Genomic DNA, 20,473 nt, shown 5'->3' on the forward strand with positions numbered 1-20,473 from the left:
GCTTTAATAGATGAACTTAACTGTCTCTTATAAAAAGACCTTGAACAATATGTTCAGATATGAAATGGTGTCATGACTGAAATGTACTGTAATCCTGTTAGAATTGCACAAACTTTTTCCCTATCAGTTTTTTTTTTTTTTTACAGGAGGTACATGAACTACAGCGATTTTGGAGTGATGCATGAGTACTTCAGTGAGCGGAGCAGAGATGGTGTTTGCTTCTGTGTGCCAGCAAGGCACTGAGTTCTCTGCACTGTGTGTTGACTGGCTCAGACACAAAGGCTCCAGGCAACCACAGTTCACAGCCAGTGAATGGAACTAGTAAAAGCAACCGGGCTGAGAGGATGGCCTGTTCCCGTCAACCAAGTAAAGAGTTCTTAACAGTGCCACTAATGAATACTGTAACACCTGGCTTCCCTCCATAAAAAAATAAAATGAAATAAGAACATTTTTACTGTACCGGAAACCCAACCCCGAAGGCCTTTTTAAAACCATGCCTGTTGTTAAACTGAAGTGGACTGCAAGGCTGAGTCTACAAGACACACATCTCCAAAGTTATGGACAATCTCATCTCTCTCCTCACTGCGGTTTGCCAACGAGAAGGCCACTACTTTCACTACTTACACTGCAAGTTTACATCCTTTGTGTATGTCGCATCTTATTTCTGTGAGCCTTCCCCCCTTCCACAGCATCTAGTGCTCCCAGCAGGGGGCCATCCTCACTCTCCTGCCTCCTCGACAGGCTCCGGTGGCTCCACTTTGACCTTGACTCTGCCGAGATCGGACTCGGCGTTCAGGGGGCTCTCCGGGTTGTGTCTGGAGCAGCAGGGGCGGCCCTCCAGGGCGGAGCTCACCAGCGACCCCGCCTCGTGCTCCCTGCAGAAGGAGCTGGGGCAGAAGTCACAGAAGGAGGAGGCGGCGCGCTGGCATACGCTGCAGTGGTGCCATGGACACTCCCATCGCCCTACATCACAATGCAAGAACAAAGCTGTTAGGCCTGCGCTTGCAGTTAGGATCCACAATCTGAATACATACACTAGTGCTGCAACAGAAACATATCACTCACTTGTTCCAAACCTAAACCCTATGAAAGTAATATAACGTATAATGTATAATGTAAATACAATGAAATGTCAAACAATGTCAACATATATAAGTATATTTCTCCAGACAGGGGAGAGTGTATACGACACAGGCAAGTTGAGACCTCAGAGGTGAAAGGAGTACAAGACATACCACACAGCGGTTCAGTCAGGTTAAGGTGATTTAAGATGAGGCAGATGAACCTTATTTGGTCGGCTGAGGGGACAGAAGTGTGATACGGGACACTCCATAGAGTGGTTCAGTGAGGTCACCACATGTGGCACAGGACGTACCATAAGGTGGCTTGGTCATGTTGAGACACAACACGTGGTAGGCTTTGGGGCAGTCCTTCTTGTCACACATGACCAGCTCCCCGCCGTCACCGCAGCAGAAGCAGAAGTACTCGTGGTTCTGCTTGTTCTCCGGCTTCAGCTTGCGTTTCTTGGGCTTGAGCTTGGTGTTGCGCGCCTTCTCTTCTTTCTCTATCACAACCGTGCTCTGTGGTGTAAACAAAAAAGTGCCAGCAAGGTGTAAAAAGCATTGATGCAACAGCAAACAAATCAAATAAAATATACTTTTGTTAATCTGCAACTATCAACATGTAAAGACTAATGGCACCTATGAAGTTCTCAAGAGAAAAAAAAACACTGCACTGGTGATGAGTCAGGCAACAAGTGTCACTGAAACACCTGAGTTCAGTTTGTCAGCAAACTACATTCTAGAGGGGGGATCACCTTTGCTCAAGCCGCCATTCTGAGAGGATTTTTACCTCGGCCCATGTGGCGACTGGGTGGATTCTTACCTTAGGCCGCACCCCAAGGAAGCCGCTGCAGTTCTCTGCCCCGCAGTGACAGGACGTCCTCCCATTGCCCAGGCAGTCCAGATTGTAATTGAAAGTCAGCTCTGCGTCTGCAGTTAAAGGTACATTCATGTCATTACATTCACAGAGTTTTCCTGAAATGTCAATAGCCACAGTACACAGATTTACTCATCTTCCAAACTGTAGATGAACAAACCCAATCAGAGGTCAAACTTCACACGCTGCCTCCATGAATTACCTTATGTACCGACTTTGAGAAGAACTTGAACTGACTAAACAGATGGTGTTTGTGAATGTGGTCCTCACCAGCTTCGATGTCACACAGGGCGAAGAGGCCTATCCGGACGTCTCCGTTCACCGTCCACTTCTGCGTCTCACAGTTGGGGCTGCAGCTGTGGTTCATGAAGCGGGAGAAGTTCCCTTTGGGTCCGGCATCAATCACACGGTCCTAAGGAACACCAGGAACCGTTATATGACAGCAAAACTGCATTGGCACATTTCCAAGTCTCCTATTCAGAGCGAATCAAACACGTGTCATATTTTTTATCAAATAAGAAAAATTTCACCATTAAAAAGTAATCTGAACAGACAACATCTAATTGGGGAAAAAACAGCCTCTATCAAAAACCAAAATGATCAATTCCATGAAATATAGGCCCCATTCATCAAATCCCTTAATCTGCCAGTGAATTAATGCCACACACACACACACACACACACACACACACACACACACACACACACACACACACACAATAACAATATCATGAAACAATTAAGTTACTATTGTCACTTTTTTCACTTTTCTTTTTTTGCTTTTTTCTTCTTTCCTTTGGGTGGGAAACGTCTCCATGTAAGATTTGCAACCCCAAATAAACTATAATTCCATCAAAGAGGGATGGTGGGCTTAATAATAATTATATATATTATATATGTATGTACATAAATACACACACACACACACACACACACATAGCTGTATACATAAAATAAAACTGGAGTCCATGAAAGCTCCTGTTCAACCATGATACCATCTTCAAGGTAAAAAAACCTGTTGCAAAAAGTATCTGAATAACATGTAGCTCATGCTTTCAGTGTTAGTCTCTGTCTGCATGTCAACCAGATGGAATGGCTTACCTTGGTGAGGGTCAGCATGTAGAAGTTGGTCACACGGTTTTCATGAGCATGTTTGATTCGCTGCCTGCATTCTTCTGAGTCAATCAGCTCCCCGACATACTCCATCACGAAATCTCCCTTGGAAACAGTAACAAACAATTGTCACACTCAAATCAGATTGAATTAATGTTGTTCAACGTCCATCTGCAAACACACAAAAAAAGCCATTAAAAAACATTGTGGCATCAGGCACGACTACTTTCCATCCAGCTCCTGAACTTCAACCCGCTCAGACATGGGATCAATGTAAATAATTCTTACACACTTAGAACCTGAGACCTGCAGCATGTGACTCAGTGAATGGTAGCCAGTTTTCACCTCTTCTAACAAGACATGAGTACTGCAAGTACCTGAGCAGGCAGGCTGAGAGAAACGAGGCAGGCAATCTGGCGGCAGCCTCACCTTCTTCAGGTCCTGTTTGGTCTTGAGGCCCCAGCCCCGGCCGTCTGTTTTGATGACCTCCGTCTCTGCGTAGAGGCGCTTGGAAAAGCACTGGTTGTGGCAGCGGTCGCCCGCCGGGCACACCTGCGGGTGGCACTCGTACTGCAGCATGCGGTTCAGGCACTGTGAGTCCACGCTGCACGGGTTCTCGTCTGTGGGCTTGCAGTTGCAGCGCGGGATCTCCGACAGGTCCGCCACGTGTACCTGCACCTTCCCCACAGGCTTGTTGGACTGAGAGGCAGATGAAAGAAAGAGATCAATTTGGCCAGTCAGATCCACTAACTGCTACAAGTTTTGCTACAATCTAAAGATTAAAAGGCAGCAGTACAAAATAATGTATGCTTTATACATCAGTTTAAGTACGTATTAGATTAATGTTGAAATTGTACCTTCAAAACTAAATAGGCAACAACTATTTTTCGTTACCAGAGTTAAAAAGATGTGAAGTTTCAGTGGTACTGATCATAAAGGCGTACAAAGGCTTCCAACTTCCAAGAATATTTTCCCAGGGATGTCTCACAATTAATTAACAACAAATTATGAAGGAGAGATTATTAAATGCCACTTCTTAGCCAATCCACCACACTGTTGATCTGGAGGCTGTGAGTGCAACTTACTTTGATGAACTTGTAGGGTGGGGGCCGTCGAGAGTTGCGCTCCTGCTCCAGGGCCTCCCTGCTCTCCCTCTGGGCCTTGAGCTCCTGGAACCTCTTGGCAGCCTCTTCAAGAGCTGTGAGGGAGCAGTAAGAGGGGCACTCACCGCCAGTCCACACTAGCCTCGGCCAGGATGACTCTGTGACGCACAGCTAGTTCGTCACTCAGCTCATGCGCTTTTGTTAAATTACACGAGTGGTCGGCTTGAGCCACGATTTAGTCTAGCGCAGACCAAACGGCTGACCCATAATCACAAAAGCCATTTTCAGCAATGTCTGAACTGCAATTTGGAGACAACAGAGAAAGCACCACTATCACAGCCTTGTTTATGGCACACAGGCTTCCTCACCTTTCTTGAAAGTCTTGTTTATACTCATCTGGCCTTCGGCAAAGTTCTTGTCACTCTCCACATAAGGGAAGACTCGCCCCTGGTTGATCCAGTAGTAGTCATGGGAACCGAAGAAGAAGACAGGGAAGTCCCCGATGTCATGCTTCAACGTCTGGATGTTGAAGGGGACAAGGCGGGGGTTACAGATTTCTGCGGGCCACCATCTGGAGAGGGGACAGATGACAAGGTCAGAGTCAGACAGCAAGAAGGGAACTCTCCAATCTTAAGGCAGACCCAACCCATTTCTTTTCCGTGGGTCTTTCAAATAGATTTCCATAGTGTTTTTTGTGTCCATGTATTCTGAATGTGGTATTTATGTAAACCGTTACCTTCTGATCTGGCAATTGCATCGTTCCACCTTTAAATAGAGCACATTTACAACACACAGAATATCGGCTCAAACTGAAGTTATCATTACTGGAAAGGCCCACACAAATTCTGCGTCAAAACTACTGACTGTACAATCAGTCACCAACCAACACTCAACACCCACACCTTTTGCGAAAGATGCTTTGAGGAGACAGTTAATCTTACCTGTAGCTCCCCAGCTTAACCCAGACTATCTGCTTGTAATGGGGCTTCCTGCCCACCCTGCATTCGCTGCAGGACCAGGTCCCCTCAGGCATCTCCATCTCCAAACACTCAGGGTGGAAGGAGGCAGGGCATGACTCACAGCACAGCAGTCTTCCCCCTTTCGCGCACACACAGGAGCAGAGGGTTACAGCATGCGCTTTCAGACTCTACCACCAAGGGGCACTATTCTTTAAACCTCACCAAAAAGCCTGCCCTTCACCCCTGGCTGCCAAATGTGGCCTTTGGATCCACAGCGCTTTGAGATTCTGTTGGAGGACATGCTTCTAGAGGTGTAATTATGACTCTGAATATTAAAATTTAAGGACTACAAGAGGACAACCACCATAGTGGTAGGATTTCATTTATGTTTTGCCTATCTGAGATTTAAGTTCTGAGGTTCAAAAGAGCGTGCTGCGTTTCCTGATCTGTGCCAAAAACTATTGCTTTTATCCCCCAAACCATTGAAATTACTAGCTTTCAGAAAAAGGTTTGAAGAACAGGGCCCTTACAATCGCCAGGCTTGCATTCATGCACCAACACTGATGGTCACATCGATACTGCTCCAAATTCACAATCATTCTGCAAACCAAATATTTCCTATTGAATTGCAGAACACTCCTGACCCCGTAAGCAACACAATGACACAAACATGCAGTGCTGATCTTAAACAAACAGATCGGATCACCCCCCACTTGCCAAGGACATGACATCACTCATTATTTTGACAGTCGATGGGAGGGATATTAAAGACAACTGCTTGCTGCAACAATTACAATGTTAAATGTGTAACCTCCTTGGGAACAAATGCAATGAATCAGAGTAGTCATCCAAGGAGGAAACATCTCAAATCATAGTGGTGTCAGTGTTCATCTTGGAGGAATTCTCACTGTAAATATACCCTTTGGCTGCTACTGCTGTAACAGCCTTCAAATGAAAGGGCAGAAGTGCATAGTTTCTACTGATTTTCCAACTCAAATAAACGTTTCAAATTCTCTATATTTTTTTGCAATACATGCCCTTAAAATTGGAATCAGTGTTTACAGTAATTGGCATTCTTTGAATCACCAACACATGATCAGGTGAAATTTTTTTTTCAATTTACAGTGATGTAAGTACCATAATCTCTGAGCAGGAACAGACCATGCCATCCACAATACAGTAAAACAAAGAGTTTGTGCAAACAAACCAGTAGAAAAGAGCCTTTTTTTGCGATTAACTGAAAAACGTGACCAGTAAAGCAATTCACAAAAAACAAAAAGTCGTCAATTCCAAATGAAGGTGAGCTGAAAAGGCGAAAGATGGATGGACAGCAGTTCATTTGCAGCAGAGCACTGTGCCCAAAGCAAAGCATCTCCAGGGCTCAAAATAACCAGGTGACACAACTTGTCCTGCGGCCTCCCTCTGCCTTTCGCCCTTCAGGGACCTGCATGATGTCTCTATCCGCCATTTCATTCTCCTTGCTCTTCTCTTCCTCCGGCCCTCTAAAAGACCTCTGAAGGTATCCAATCAAAGAGGGCCTTTCCTGCGGGGTCTGAGATCTGTACTGCTGCAGTGGGGTACGCGTTTTCCGGTCAACAACGCAACAGTTCTTTCAGACCTTACAGACGGCCTCCCTCATTTCTACATGTGAGTATCTCAGATGTACAGTATATCAGATAAGTGAAGTAACTTGTACTTCACTGTGATACAAACCAGCAGTCTTATCCTTTACACCTGGTTCATGTAGCCTCCATGTGTTCAAGGAGAGATTCCCATTGCTTAATTGCCACCTGCATTTTAGGTAGAGATACACATTCTTACTGTTTTCTGTACAGCGTACTGGCTCTCCTTGTGTCTAAAGGCAGAAGTTATTTTCAGCCCTGTTGTTTGCATTAATAATAGCATTATTTTCCTCTTGCCTTTTTCCCCACATTAGGTGCGACATTCACTTGCCACAAAGCATCAAACAGTGAGAAAAGAAATGCGAAAAGGAGAAAGACACACAGACACAAACACACACGAGAAAAATGAAAGAAAATTCAGTTCTGTTACCTTTCCCAATATTCTTTTTGGTAGCTGACGAAGAAGAAGGAATCATAGGTAATTTCATCAACTCAGCACGATTTGACTCAGTCAGAAGGTAGTGGGACTTAAAGGCATATGAACTTAATATGTTGTCAGTATGGTCCTGCACTAACAGCCCTACACATGAAACAGACAGGAAAGGTCATGAGCGACAATGAAACTACCCATGATTCCAGAAAAAAAAACAACAAGAACACAAAAAGACAAACTATTAAAACATATGTAAATGTAAGAACACAGAATAAAAGACGGCACTCTAAAAGAGACAACTGCACAATTCAATTCCTTATCTTAAATCCTTCATTAAAATTAGCTGCACTTTACTTTCACATAGAACAAACCTGACATGCAACTAAAAATTACTAACTATTAATAATGAGGATAATGAATATTTTACAAAAGGGAAAGTGTTACTGGACTGGACATCACAAACATTTTGTCACTAAAATATGTTTAATTGCCTCAGTATCAGAGTTGGGGTCAATTCCAAGTTTGGGAAGTTGATTTTCTATTCTGAGACACAGCTGTAATTTGAACTCAGCCACAGAAGGCAGAGGCGAATCAATAATGAATCAAGAGGGCATTCACCCAAACTCTGCCGTTATTTAATAAAACAGTGAATCTACTACTTGTGTTCACGCTGTCTCAACCGTAACCTTGAAACAAAAAAGGAAACCGAGAGGCACTTTCTGAGCCAAAGTCAACCATTCTTGCCGTTTTCCCAGTTAAAAACTTGTTACATTTTAATGAGGATGGACTCTGCTCAGTGTCATAAAATATTGAGAACAACAAATCTGCACACAGTTAATTAACCTTGTTGGTTTTATTAATGAATTCATCCAGTTGCATAGAACCAATGCCCAAAATTGAGATGAGCACTAATCCAAGACAGCACTTACATGATTGTTCCAGAACACTGTAATAATGCCTTTTAGGGGCTGAGAATAGCACAAAGAGATTTGCCTCAAGCAGGCACATTTTAGGGGGAGAAAAAGAAGCTAAATTTTATTCTACTGTCAAAGTGATTTCAAGCTACAGCCACTGGTGAAAGAGAGTAACTGCCAGGCTTGGAAATGCACCTAAACGTATAACTGTCTCGGTGTTATCTGAATGGTACACCAACCACAGACTGCAAGAGGAGTAACAACGGTATCTCAGAACAGAGCGCCCCAGAAGTAAGAGCAAACAGGGATTCCATTGGGGAATCCAAGCTTGTGCGTCATGAGTCAGGTCTGAACCCTACTGGAGACACATGGACTCCTAGGTACATTTTCAGATCCCCCATCTGCCTTGAAAGATCTTGAGAAACAACTGCTCTGGCAACTGTTCAATGTAAGGACAGATCAAGGGAAATAAAGCTTACCTCGGGCACAGATGAAACACCAGCCTACGTTTACAGGTGACGTTATGTGGCCATTCTTTTTGGAGTTGGAATGGTTGCTACATATAATAATGTGGGGTGTGATGACCAAGCTGCCTGCAGCTACACAGCTGTCTCCTGTGTGATAGGCCACGGGACAACGCATACAGCGCATCAAACGACCTGGAAGTGAAGGGAGGGAGACAGAAAGGGGTGGATGGAAGGAGAAAGAGTGAGAGAATGAAAGAGAGAAGGAAGGAGGGAGAGATGATGCAAGGGAAGGAGAGAAGGAGAGGGAGAACAAAGGGGAGAGGGAGAGAGGGAGGGTAAAGGAGAAAACAAGAGAGGGAGACAGAGAGAGGTGAGAGACATACAGAGAAAGACAGAGAGATCACCACAGTGGTCACTGAAGATTGACCCTCACAGCCATATTTTCATGTAATAACTTGGATCAAAACATTTCAATAATACAACCACACATATACCAACCTAATTATATATTTCAGAAGCAATTGAAGGGTACAGTCTAAAATGCATATTCAGGCCAAATCATCAATTAACTTCATTTAGCCAGATTTCTGTTCGAGCCATTTGACAGTTGTAAACAGATGATTTGTATTTAATGTTAATTACTTATTCTGCATTATAACATACATATACCTGCTTTCTTTAATTTACTATGTTCTGATCTTAACAGGACAGCAAGTCACACCCATGACAATAAGGATTTAAGGAAGTGTTTTTATAGCTGCATACTTTTACTCATTGCTTTATTTTGAAGAAAAGAACACAGCAACGTAACAAATGCTGCTGCTAAGGCCTTCCTGTTACCTTTGCTGGCCTTGTGCAGGTCTCTCTCCAGACAGCAGGTGGCGCAGCTGTGCTGGGGGCAGCGGAGGCCCTTGGAGTCGACGGAGGCGCCGGGGTGCTTGCGGGCGCAGGGCTCGTGGTAGTAGCGGCCGCAGCCGCTGACCGCGCAGCGCTTCACGTCGCTGCCCGTTGCCTTGCAGGAGAAGCAGCAGTGAGAGCCTGGGGAGAGACAGGCACAGGGCAGGGTGGAAACCAGCCGGCTCTGCATCACCACGGGACCATGCAGTACTGATACTGACACAGACACGTCAGCACCAAACAACACATACCCAAACATATACTGCCACAGCACAGCCAGGTCCACACAAGGCAAGCGGAAAATTGGCCCAAGCAACATTATTTTCAGAATACCTACAAAGGCTCAGTTTACCTATATGATCTACTTAATAATGTACAGCAAATAAACAGATAGCTGTTGAATTTTCACTACACATATTCAAATGCAAGCCTTCTGACCAAATAAATACATATCCCTTGTCCCATAACTCTAGCCATTTATCCTATTTGAGAGATTCTGAAATGCAAATTGATGTCAAATATTGCAACATCAATATCTTAATCAAATCTATACCTATAATGTGTGACATGATATATGCAAAATTCCTATCAGTTGGCCAAGAAGAGTGTCGATTTTTACAAAGTTTCGTCTTTGAAAAATCAAGCTACAAGCCAATATTTTTTTATTCCCAGATTAATCATCAGCAAATGTTCCAGCTCTTTAGTTTCAAACATCATCAAGAGATGACCTTTCATTTCAAGGCAATCCATCTGCTACTGACAATCAAGACTTAATGATACTATACACACCATGTTTGTGTAGTGTAATTTTCTGGGGCTTCAACAATCCATTGATTCTTGCAATTATATTGTAAAGGTCAAATCTGCGCCACCGCAACCCCTCCTCAACCCACCACAAATATCACGTTTCAGAGGGGTCTTTGAGATTAAAGGAAGGTCTTGAAATTCAGAGAGGGATGAGTTTAAAGTACTGTCCACACAGGCAACAATAAGGTAAGAAACCAGCGCTGAAAGGGCAGCTTCTGAATCTGAGCTCTGTATGTTATTTATTCTCAGAAATGCTGCCTCAAATGTTGGCCTTTTACCTTCCTTCTCTGGGTCTGGGCGAAAATAAAATGTAAGTATTCGCATGAGGAGGGCATGCTTTTTGAGCCTACTTTCCAAAATGATTCGGCAGCATTCTGAAAGTGGAGTAACCAGCGCACAGTCTGAGTGGCTCCCGACAGACGGATGACTCACTGTTTCTACATTCCACGCAGGTAAACTTTCCCTCCGTTAAAGACGTCAGCCCCAAACACTCCAGGTGGAACAGCCTGCAACAGTCTCCTTCGCAGCTTACCAAGGAATCGCCAAAGGATTCGCAGATCTGAAAGATCAAGCGGGAAAGCATTTGACCACACCACAGCTGTGAACACGGCATGTTTGTGGTCACGCCTGCAGGGCAGCATCCCTCAATATCCCAGAGCAATCATTAAAGCTTACACTGCTGTCATTTAGCATATGCTCTTATCCAGAGCGACTTATATAGGCTATAGATTCAATAAACCATCAATAAATCTTAACATAAAAACTGTTACGCTTTCTCAGCTGTTACATAGCATTTCTGGTTCGATGCAGAGGCTGCCAAACTAACAATGTGAGACGGAATTACCAAACAAAAGGGGAATCAAAGCACAGTGTGGCTACAGTGAGTCCGGACATAAATACCTTTAGTCTGACCAACGCTGGTGCAAACCCTGAGAAACAGTGAACCCACCTGACAAACATTGTCCTTCTTCGACGTACTGCTGCCCTGCCTTGACATGCTGGAGTCAACAGACTGCGCATCAGAGGCATCTGCGTCTGCAGCTGCAGGGCTGTCCAAGCACTTCCCGAAGATTACCTGCGCAGGGGACACTAGTGAGGCGGGCAGGAGGCAAGGACCCCTCTGTGAGGGTGGCTATGGCTCGACACGTTTCTTTGTAATTAATAAAACCAGGCCCTGGAAAGTCCTCGCTAATCATGGCTAAATGTGGTTTAGCACGGAGGTCAGCACCCACCTGCGGGTCGTTGAGACCCCTGGAATCAGAGTCGGACGTGTCGCGGTACTGGGAGCTGGCCATCTCCAAGTCCGTGGAGGCTCGACTCCGCTTCTTCAGAGGCTTGCAGGAGTCCGAGATCTCGCTGGCTCCTGAAGAAGCAAATTCAGTTCCAGCCTAATGTGTATCATTCAGCATCGTCCAGATATATACAGACACATAGCTGGGACTTTCGGTTTTCCTTTTCTCACTTTTCAAGAGTCTTCAAAGCAACAAGTATACAAACAACACACCACCACATGTTGGATCAGCACATCATGTTACTTTTGATGCTAAAGAAAGCATCAAAACAAATTGATTACTGATACTGATTTCTTTTCATAGTAATCTGATATCTAACAGCTTTTCTTCTTCAGTGTTTATCTAGTTCATCTCTCTAACAGTAGACAGTATCTAAACACTTTCCCTATTATTATTATTATTATTTTTATAAATTCTAGTTGGGCAGCTCCATGTACACAGACGGGCACATCACCCAAAAAACAGCATCCACAACTGATAACGTGACACCGCACGGGCAATCATAAGATCTACTGATATTAACACAATAATGTCATCCACCCTACTTTGGTCCAATAATAAGGAAACGGGCTCAGAAAAAAAATAATGAAATACCTTTCTGTGATCCTGTCTTCAGATCTGTCTGTGGTACCGCTTCTGCCTGCAGACAAATGACACCGAGTAAGAAGATCAGCCTTCCCTCCACAGCGCTCCTTAAACATTCTGTCAAAACGCCTGCATCTGGGTGAATTTCATTATCCCTTGTGAAGACAAAGCATATCACCAAAACTATTGCAGGCTGCGTTTTTCTGTTATACGCCACTCACCAGAGAGTCACAAAAAACATAAGCAGCAGCCGGCACCTAGACTAACTAACTCCTAGCTTTGCTTTTAATTGACGTACTGTATTGAAACAGCCATTCAATAACAGGGAGGGCCTAGAGTGACACGGCTCTTTGACGCTTTTTCTTCCGGGCCCATGAACTTCAAAGGCTATGGATCGACCACAGGGCACGTTTTACCTGTTCCTTCTTCACCTTCTTCTTCGGGACGGGCTCGGAGCTCTTGTCCGATTCGGAGCGGCTCCGCACTGACCTGCGCTGCTGCTTGCGCTCCAGCGACCCTGAGGAAACACACACACACAGGCGCGCGCCCACGCTATCACTCCCCACCTCGCGGGCTCCTGTAACTGCTGATAATGCCAACACAAGCCCTGTTCAAACACACCTGCATGTTGTCTTATCACTACACGCCCAGTGGTGGCGTTTCCCAAACAAACTACACTCACTAAATGGGCACATTAACAGCAAACACTGATAAGTGTATCAGTACATGTATCAGTATAAAACCAAGCGACAGCAATTTCACCAGCTACAGCACAAAATTTACAAAAATAAGTCAATCCTATAGAAATAATAGAACTACACTACATCAGAATGGAGTTTTGAGAAACGGTGGGCTACAGCACATGCATTATCTGTGTAGCTTAAGTCTGCAGTCGGCTCTGCGCGGTGTGTGATTGTCATGCTGACCCCTGCATTGACCTCAGTGTTGAATTACTACCTGATGAGGCCTCTGTCGACCCGTGCTGCACTGATCCCAGATCAGCCCTTCGGCTCGCAGGGGAGACCTGATTTTCCTGCTCCTTGGAGCTCATCTCAGGTTTACCACTGCAGCCCTGCAGGAGGACAGCACAGAAAATCATGTGTGGCAAGTGTGGCAAGAAGACGCAAAAAAGATACCAAAAAAGGAGCTGTGCAATTTCTCATGACCTTGAACATTTACTAGGGTGTCTTTGAACAGAAAAGCAGATAATACTGTGTGTTGGCAAATGGATGGACAACAATTCTGTACAGCTGCTCCTAAACAAACTTATGGTACATACCCTAGGTGAGCAGGAGGCTGGGTCAGACTGCTTAGCTTCCCCCTCTGTCCTTCTGGGCGAGGGAGCCTTGTCCCGAGTCAGGGGCCAGTCACACTTGGTAATCTCCACATTGAGCTTCTTCATGGTGATGGAGAGAGGGAGCAGCTTGCGGGCAGCAGCCGTCTTCCATGCAGTTTTGACTGGGGGAGTGTCTACGGGCTCCCCGGGGGCCTGGGGCTGGGCTTTGGGGCTCTGTCCTGCCTCCTCGTGGGACGGGACGGGGGGCTCTTCTGTGCTGGTCGCGCTGCACTGCCGGCGGGGCTGCTGCCTGCGGGGGGGCTGCTCCGCCTCCGGAGAGGCTGGGTCCCTCCCGCTGCTGCTGCCGCGGGACCGCCGCGCCCTCCTCTCCGCCTTGGCCCCCGCCCGCCCCGGCGAGGCGTGCGGCTCCTTGTCCACGTAGATGAAGGTGTAGTTCTCGATGCGCTCCTCCCTGGTCATCAGGAAGGCGTCCTCCGCGTGGCCGACCCCCACCTCCCACTGCGCCCGCTCCCGCTGGGGGATGGGCTTCAGGAGCTGTGCGGGTGAGAGATCACATGACCAGCTTGTCCTGCCAAGCCGCGCAGTGTGACTGCAGACCGGGAGAGTGACGGGGGAGGTACCTTGTGCCTCTCCGCCGGGTTGGAGGTCTTGCGCAGCGTCTCCGCTTGCAGCTCGTCGAACTGGTGCTGGCCCTGGTACACCACCACCCGCTTTTCGTGGATCCACGCCCTCTCCGGGACACTTCCGAAGAACTGAACATGGTACTCCCTGTGACCTGGGGAACCAGGCCAGGGAGAGAATGAGCTACCAGTCCACGCAGGAGACGGTTCAGTGACAGCAGACAGCCTGCTGGAGCAAGATCTCTATCTCCGGGGAAAGGCTTACCTCGAGTGTTAATTCGAGTGTGAACGTCCAGCTGTGGATCGTAGGAAACCATGCAGGGCCACCAGGGGTACGTCCCCACCTTGGCCCACACCAGGTCTCCAACCTCATGGTCCTTGCAGGAGCCAGTGCCTGTGATGACTGTAGGAAAGTGCTTCTGAATCTGTCCACAAAACATATTGGGAGAAAAAAAAGACAACTGAGCCACTCAAAGAACAAATCGAAGATTTGGCCCATTCACGAATCATTTGTGCTCGACATCGTTCTTTGCTACATGACCCCCGTTTTTTGTTAGCGATAAAAAAATAGAAACTACCAAACAACAGCAGAGTGATCAGTGTGCAGCTTGTGATTACAGGGTGGCTAAGTGTTTTAATTGCAATTTAATTACAACTGAATGTTTAAATATAATTTAAAGGCAACTATGCAGCTTCATGGTGCTACCACTGTTGTAAGTTTAAACAAAGTGTACTTTACTGTATAAATTAAAATGCAAAAACACAGCGTTCCCTGGATAGAGCCTCAGTCTTGACATCCACAGCACTTATTACATTACATTATTGGCATTTAGCAGACGCTCTTATCCAGAACAACTTACATCAGTTACAATGTTATCCATTCATACAGCTGGATATTTACTGAGGCAATTGTGGGTTCAGTACCTTGCCCAAGGGTACAACAGCAGTGCCCCAGCGGGCAATCGAACCGGCAACCTTTTGGTCACGAGTCCTGCTCTTTAACCACTATGCTACACTGCCGCCCCACTCACTTTGTGTTCCCTGGGCTCCGCTTTGGGGCTCTTGAGGCTCCTGTGCGTCTGCTCCTGCCGGGGCCTCTGTGGCCCCTCTGTGCGGTCGCATGGCTGCTCCTGGGGCCCCGCAATGCTGGCCGGCTCCGCGGCGCCCACCTGAGGCAAATCCTGCTGCACATCCTGCTCCTTCTGCTGTCCGTGCCGGCTGCCGCTCTTTTTCCTCTTCTCCTTCTTGCGCTCGTGCCGCCGGCGGGACGCCTCGCTGGCCTGGAACTCGTGCAGCAGGTCCCCGCACAGGGACGACTCAAACAGCTCCCGCCCGTTCTGGTAGGTCTTGATGATCTTCAGCTTGATTTCGGGGGAGCTGGTCTTCTTAGGGGTGGTGGGCGGCGGTGGTGGCGGGGGGTGTGGCTGGGTGCTGTCCACCAGCGAGGGGGCCGGAGGGGACAAGGGCAAGAGCAAAGGGGGAGGAGGGGGCAGCATATGTGCCATGAGGTGGGGCGGGGGAGGGTGGTGCTGGGGGTGCTGGGAGTGCAGAGGTGGGGGGCTGTGAGGATGGTGCGGGTGATTGTGATGGTGGTGGTGGTGGTGGTGGTGATGGAGAAGGTGGTGGGGAGTGGGCGAAGGAGGGGAAGGAGGTTTCTCCTGGACGACGGGTGCCCTCAATACCGTCCCCTCCCCCGGCAGCAGGCAGTGCTCTCCATAGCCACGAATGGCACTGTAGCCATTGGCCGAGCCATTGGGGAACTGCGAGTACATGGCGTATTTGGCCTGGGGCTCATACAGGCCCACTCCAGGGGGGTATCCATTAGTGACACCCGGTAGGTCTTCAGAGGCCGAAGGGGGGTAGGAGAAGCCTGACTCCAGGGCCGATTCGTAGGCAGAGGGGCCCCCATCATCCCCCGTGTCACTGCCAGCATCGTACACGTCCTCCTGCCGAATGTTGGCCGAGTCAATAAGCTGAGGTGGTTGTTGAATTGTGTTTCCCATGATCCCTTGCATGAAAGAGAAGGAGAAATCCATTGTTCTGCTCCAGCATCCTTAACTTTCCCTTTCTCTTACAGGGCCTGAAAAGAGAAAGGGGGACCACAAAACAAAGGCTGTCATTTCACCATTTTCATGGTATCATTTCAACACAGAATGTGATTTTTTCTGTATCATTTGCTTACGAAGACCTTCAATGTATGTAATCGCTGACAGACCAAGACAACCTGCAGCTTCCAGTCAGATAGGCCAAAGTGATCAACTGGAAAAAGTTATTTGCGATGAACACTTTTTCAACAATGAACATCTACACAGATCTGAGGCCTCCTTTTGTTCTGAAATATGTATTTTTTTATCTTAACAACCATTTCTAGTTTCCCATTAATAAGCAGTTCAAATACTCTGTATGGAAAAATATTTTACATTTCTAAATCTCCTGGTTTCTTTACAAAATGAGAAACTAAATGAAATAACTGCAACAGAATTTCACCTACAATCAAACAGATAAGTTGAAGCACTACAGCTCAGGAAAACAAAGGATAAAAACAAAACCTATGAGAGGTTTCACTTCTGATTGTTAAGTACATGGACGTAGTGGCAACCACTAATGACTAAAGACCCTTAATATCCTGAATATGTAACTGCTCGCTTCCATGGCAAGAGAAATACTATGTTACTGGGCAGATACTACTAAGCTATTGGGCTGGTTCCACAGTGCTATTCTGTGAAGCCATACTTTAATACTTTTTGCAACTAATACCAAACACTTAATCTGTGTTAGGAAGGGTATGTCTTTGCCTGTCCCTTCCCCTCTGGCTCACAAATAAAACGGCTTAAAGTGTAAACATTTGCTTAACCCATTTTTTTCCCATTTTCTCAGCTGGGCTTCAGTATTGTAAAAAAAAAAAAAAAAAGATAACACTGGTAGTATTATGGTTACGCAAGGCACTCCACTAAAAGGTTGATATAATTACTGTACATTTCAACCGTACAAGCATTCTTGTTTTGTATGCAAATTTAAATGAAACACAGATGGATTTAAGCAATTCTAAACTGGTCAGACATAAATAACCAGGCTACATTTAATGCAGACTGAAACAAAGGAAACTGCATACAGTATGAATAGCAAAAGGCATGATATTTTAATTTTTCTCGCTCAATTTCTAAAACTCACAAATGAAAGCTCAATTTGCTTGAATGGCTGTACAACAGGAAATGCCTCTCAGAATATGTTCATCGGGCTTTTGCTTGAATGAAGCAACTGAAAAGAGTGATTATTCAATAAGCACACAGAAGCAACTGCATTAACTGCATTTCACACTGCATTTCTGAAGAAGTGTCCACGTGTTACCTCCTCATGAAGACCAGCTTGACTTCAAATTTGGACAAATCTGAAGGACAACTTTTACCCCCACCTTGCTTACATTAATGCAACTCGCAAAGGAAATAAAATCTGTCTCAAGATGTATGCTCTAAAGATGACAAACAGCATAAGAACTAAGATTATTAATGATCTGGCCATTGCTATCTGGCATAAGAGCAATCATATCTATTCATGCTGGAAATGTTCACAGAGCACAAAATAAACACCACCACAACACCAGGTCTATGAAGCAACTGTCCACTGCGAATTATCCGAATGCTTCCGACAGAAATGAATGAAGGCTTGATCTGAACTGTCAGTGCTTTGTTGAGGTGTAGGTATTTGGGATGCCGGACATACCCTCGGTGGGCTTACAGCCATCAAGGACTCTAAAGCGGCACTGTCTCATGTAAGGTCATTGCCAACCACACTGAGCATCAGCTCCTAACACACAGAGCCACTACTTCAGCAAAAATGACATTCACTTATATTAAGGAATCTAAGATCTGTTATGAACTGCAAAGCAAGCAGGCTATCCTTTTTAACAGTTTCTAACACAAACTGTAATAATTAGTTAAAACAATTATCAACAAGTATAAGGAACGTTTTGTTTTTATTACAATAAGTGTTTACGTGGACCCCTGCAATAACTGTCTTCAGCCTGCCATTGAAATCATCACTTATTTGATACGTTACATGCACAATACACATATTTGTACAAGCAATTTCTTACTGTGAAAATGCTTTACTTTCAACCTCCGTTTTGTACCTATAAATTGCTACACAAAGAGGTTATGTATCTAATCAATATCAGCAAGGAAAACATCCTTTTCTAATGATGGTGTACATAAATGAAACCTTTAGACTATATATATTTCATGTAAGATTTTGTTTCACATGCTGTGATCACAGAGCTGAAGGCAGCGTTATCTAACAGATTGGAGTCTGTGTTGAACTGAGCATAATTTACTCAGCTGGCAAACATAATTAATAATAAAACTCTGTAATGACTATAGAACGTGGCATACAAATATTATGCAGTCTGTTACGGTGTGTCAACTGTATTCACTTAATTACAGGCAGCATTTGGTGCCCAGCAAAGGAGGCAAACTTGACAGTGCTATGTATTTCACTAACTATATTAACTAACTAGTTCATGCATAATGAAACGAGTAAGGAAACAGCTTGTTGAACATTTCAATAACTGGCTTACAAATAGAGAACATGAGGGTATTTAAGAAAGCTGGGGTGCATTCCAATGCAGTTCAGAACTGCTATGAAGAACTGCGTGCTTAGAATAATGGTATTTTTGCAACAAATAAAAAACATTATTTGCTGCCTCGTAATTTAACGACACAAATGGCGCAATAAACTGACTGCTAGAATGCAGCACAGAGACACCTCTAGCTATCTAACTAGCCATATGAACAAGCTAACAACATCATGTCAGACTTAATGTGCGATGTATCACAGCTAGCTTGCTAGTGTGTGCTGTCTGACTGAAGTATTTACATTGGCATTGTCCGGGAGCTACGAAGAGATAAACAACATTTACGCACGTAGTCAAACAAAGCAGCTCTCTCCGAGCGAACATTTAAAGCTCTTCAAGAAAACGCAAAAAATGCGGAAGCCTGAAATTACAGCAAGACAGCTATACCTAGTTACCAATATGGCTGCCTTTGCCCCTTTAAATCAAATTGGCCAGATCACACCTCCATCACTCGTTACACCAAAGAAAAAAAATCAACCCATCAATTAAAACAGACAACCTAGAATGCAGCGATACAATAACGCTATTTAACACAGAGAGCAAGAAAGACAGAGGGACAGAGAAGAGATGAGACATAGTTTGAAGTAAAAATTGCCAATACCTTCAGCGTGTTCCATTCTAAACACATACACCCAATATTAGAGCTTCCTGGTGCAATGTATAAAAAACAGATACAACAAAAGCTAGGAGAAAATGTAAGTACAGGCCCCTTCGCTTGCTAACTCAATGTATTTAGAGAAAACTGGGGGGATTTGCGGTCACTTCTCGATTCCCATGGTTCGTTTGGTAGCTGTAGATTTGAGAGAGGGCCTTGAATTTTGCGGGATGTTGGAGGGAAATTTGGATAAATCTGGCTCCCTATGTATTTTAATATTACTGTCTCCCTCTCTCCCTCTAGCTGTAACAAAAGCTCCCTGCTTCAGGCCTGTCTCTCTGCTCAGCGCCAAAACCACATGCTCCGGATTGGCCAGGTTGTCTTCAAAGGGCATACCGGGATGTGTAGTTTACTACTCTTTACTACAAAACGGTGCTTGAGTCTAAGGAGATTTCGTGGTAAAAACCTAAAAGCGAGGTTTCCCTGCTAATAAGCCGGTTATTGGATACGTATCACCGAACTTAATTAAGGTAGTTACTTAAAATTTGGCCGTAAATTAACTATATCATATGCTTTTATAATTGCATTAATCTACTTAATAAATTGCTATCGTACGTGTATCTGTAAATGCCATATAAGTTCTACTAACAACAACAATCACCATCATCATCATGGCATTTTAACTTCTATGTTTAAGCAAATGCAGCTACGGTATGCTATTTAATTTACTTGTCTAAACAAAACAATTCCAGAATGCATTGTGAAATGTTTCCATTTGAACTCTTTGCACGATTGTTTTCGTCATATTGACCTAAAGATAAACTAAAATAACTTGACAAATATTTGCAGGTTATAGAATATAGGAATAAAGCCATTTTCTCCTTATCACAAAAAGGTCATAAGACCACGGGAAACTGCTTTATTTCTATGTTATGAATGTTTTTCGTACAATACACCGCCATGCCAGCCGGTGCAGAAATGCAGCGCGTGGACACATACAGCATTCCCCTGCACTGTTTCTGAGGTTCCAAATGAAAAGGTGAAACCCAAGTACAGTCGTTGGTCAAAGGGGGCCCTCTGTGGGGTAATACGCGAAACTACAGCATGAAATAAGACGGGGAAGAAAATGTGTCTAATATCAGATATTGACACAGCATATAATAAAGCATCTCACTAGGTACAGTTATAGTGAGCCTGTATA

At 45.0% G+C, this 20,473-nt stretch overlaps 1 protein-coding gene across 1 annotated transcript; it reads right to left on the bottom strand.

The window, feature by feature from the left end:
• On the bottom strand, positions 1-19,607 carry nsd3 (nuclear receptor binding SET domain protein 3). The gene is made up of 23 exons (XM_036527606.1): positions 19,279-19,607; positions 15,079-16,127; positions 14,313-14,472; positions 14,048-14,202; positions 13,410-13,961; positions 13,088-13,202; positions 12,547-12,647; positions 12,140-12,185; positions 11,486-11,616; positions 11,203-11,328; positions 10,686-10,812; positions 9,390-9,587; positions 8,562-8,741; positions 7,166-7,315; positions 5,096-5,252; positions 4,523-4,725; positions 4,137-4,249; positions 3,481-3,750; positions 3,040-3,156; positions 2,209-2,350; positions 1,885-1,991; positions 1,376-1,580; positions 1-963 (listed from the first exon to the last, which is right to left on the bottom strand). Exons 2-23 carry the CDS (start codon positions 16,081-16,083, stop codon positions 719-721), a joined length of 4,605 nt encoding a protein of 1,534 aa, XP_036383499.1. The 5' UTR covers positions 16,084-16,127; positions 19,279-19,607; the 3' UTR covers positions 1-718.
• Between the last annotated feature and the right edge of the window lie 866 nt (positions 19,608-20,473).

The sequence above is a fragment of the Megalops cyprinoides genome, chromosome 4 (assembly GCF_013368585.1).
Source record: "Megalops cyprinoides isolate fMegCyp1 chromosome 4, fMegCyp1.pri, whole genome shotgun sequence".
Classification (NCBI taxonomy): domain Eukaryota; kingdom Metazoa; phylum Chordata; class Actinopteri; order Elopiformes; family Megalopidae; genus Megalops; species Megalops cyprinoides.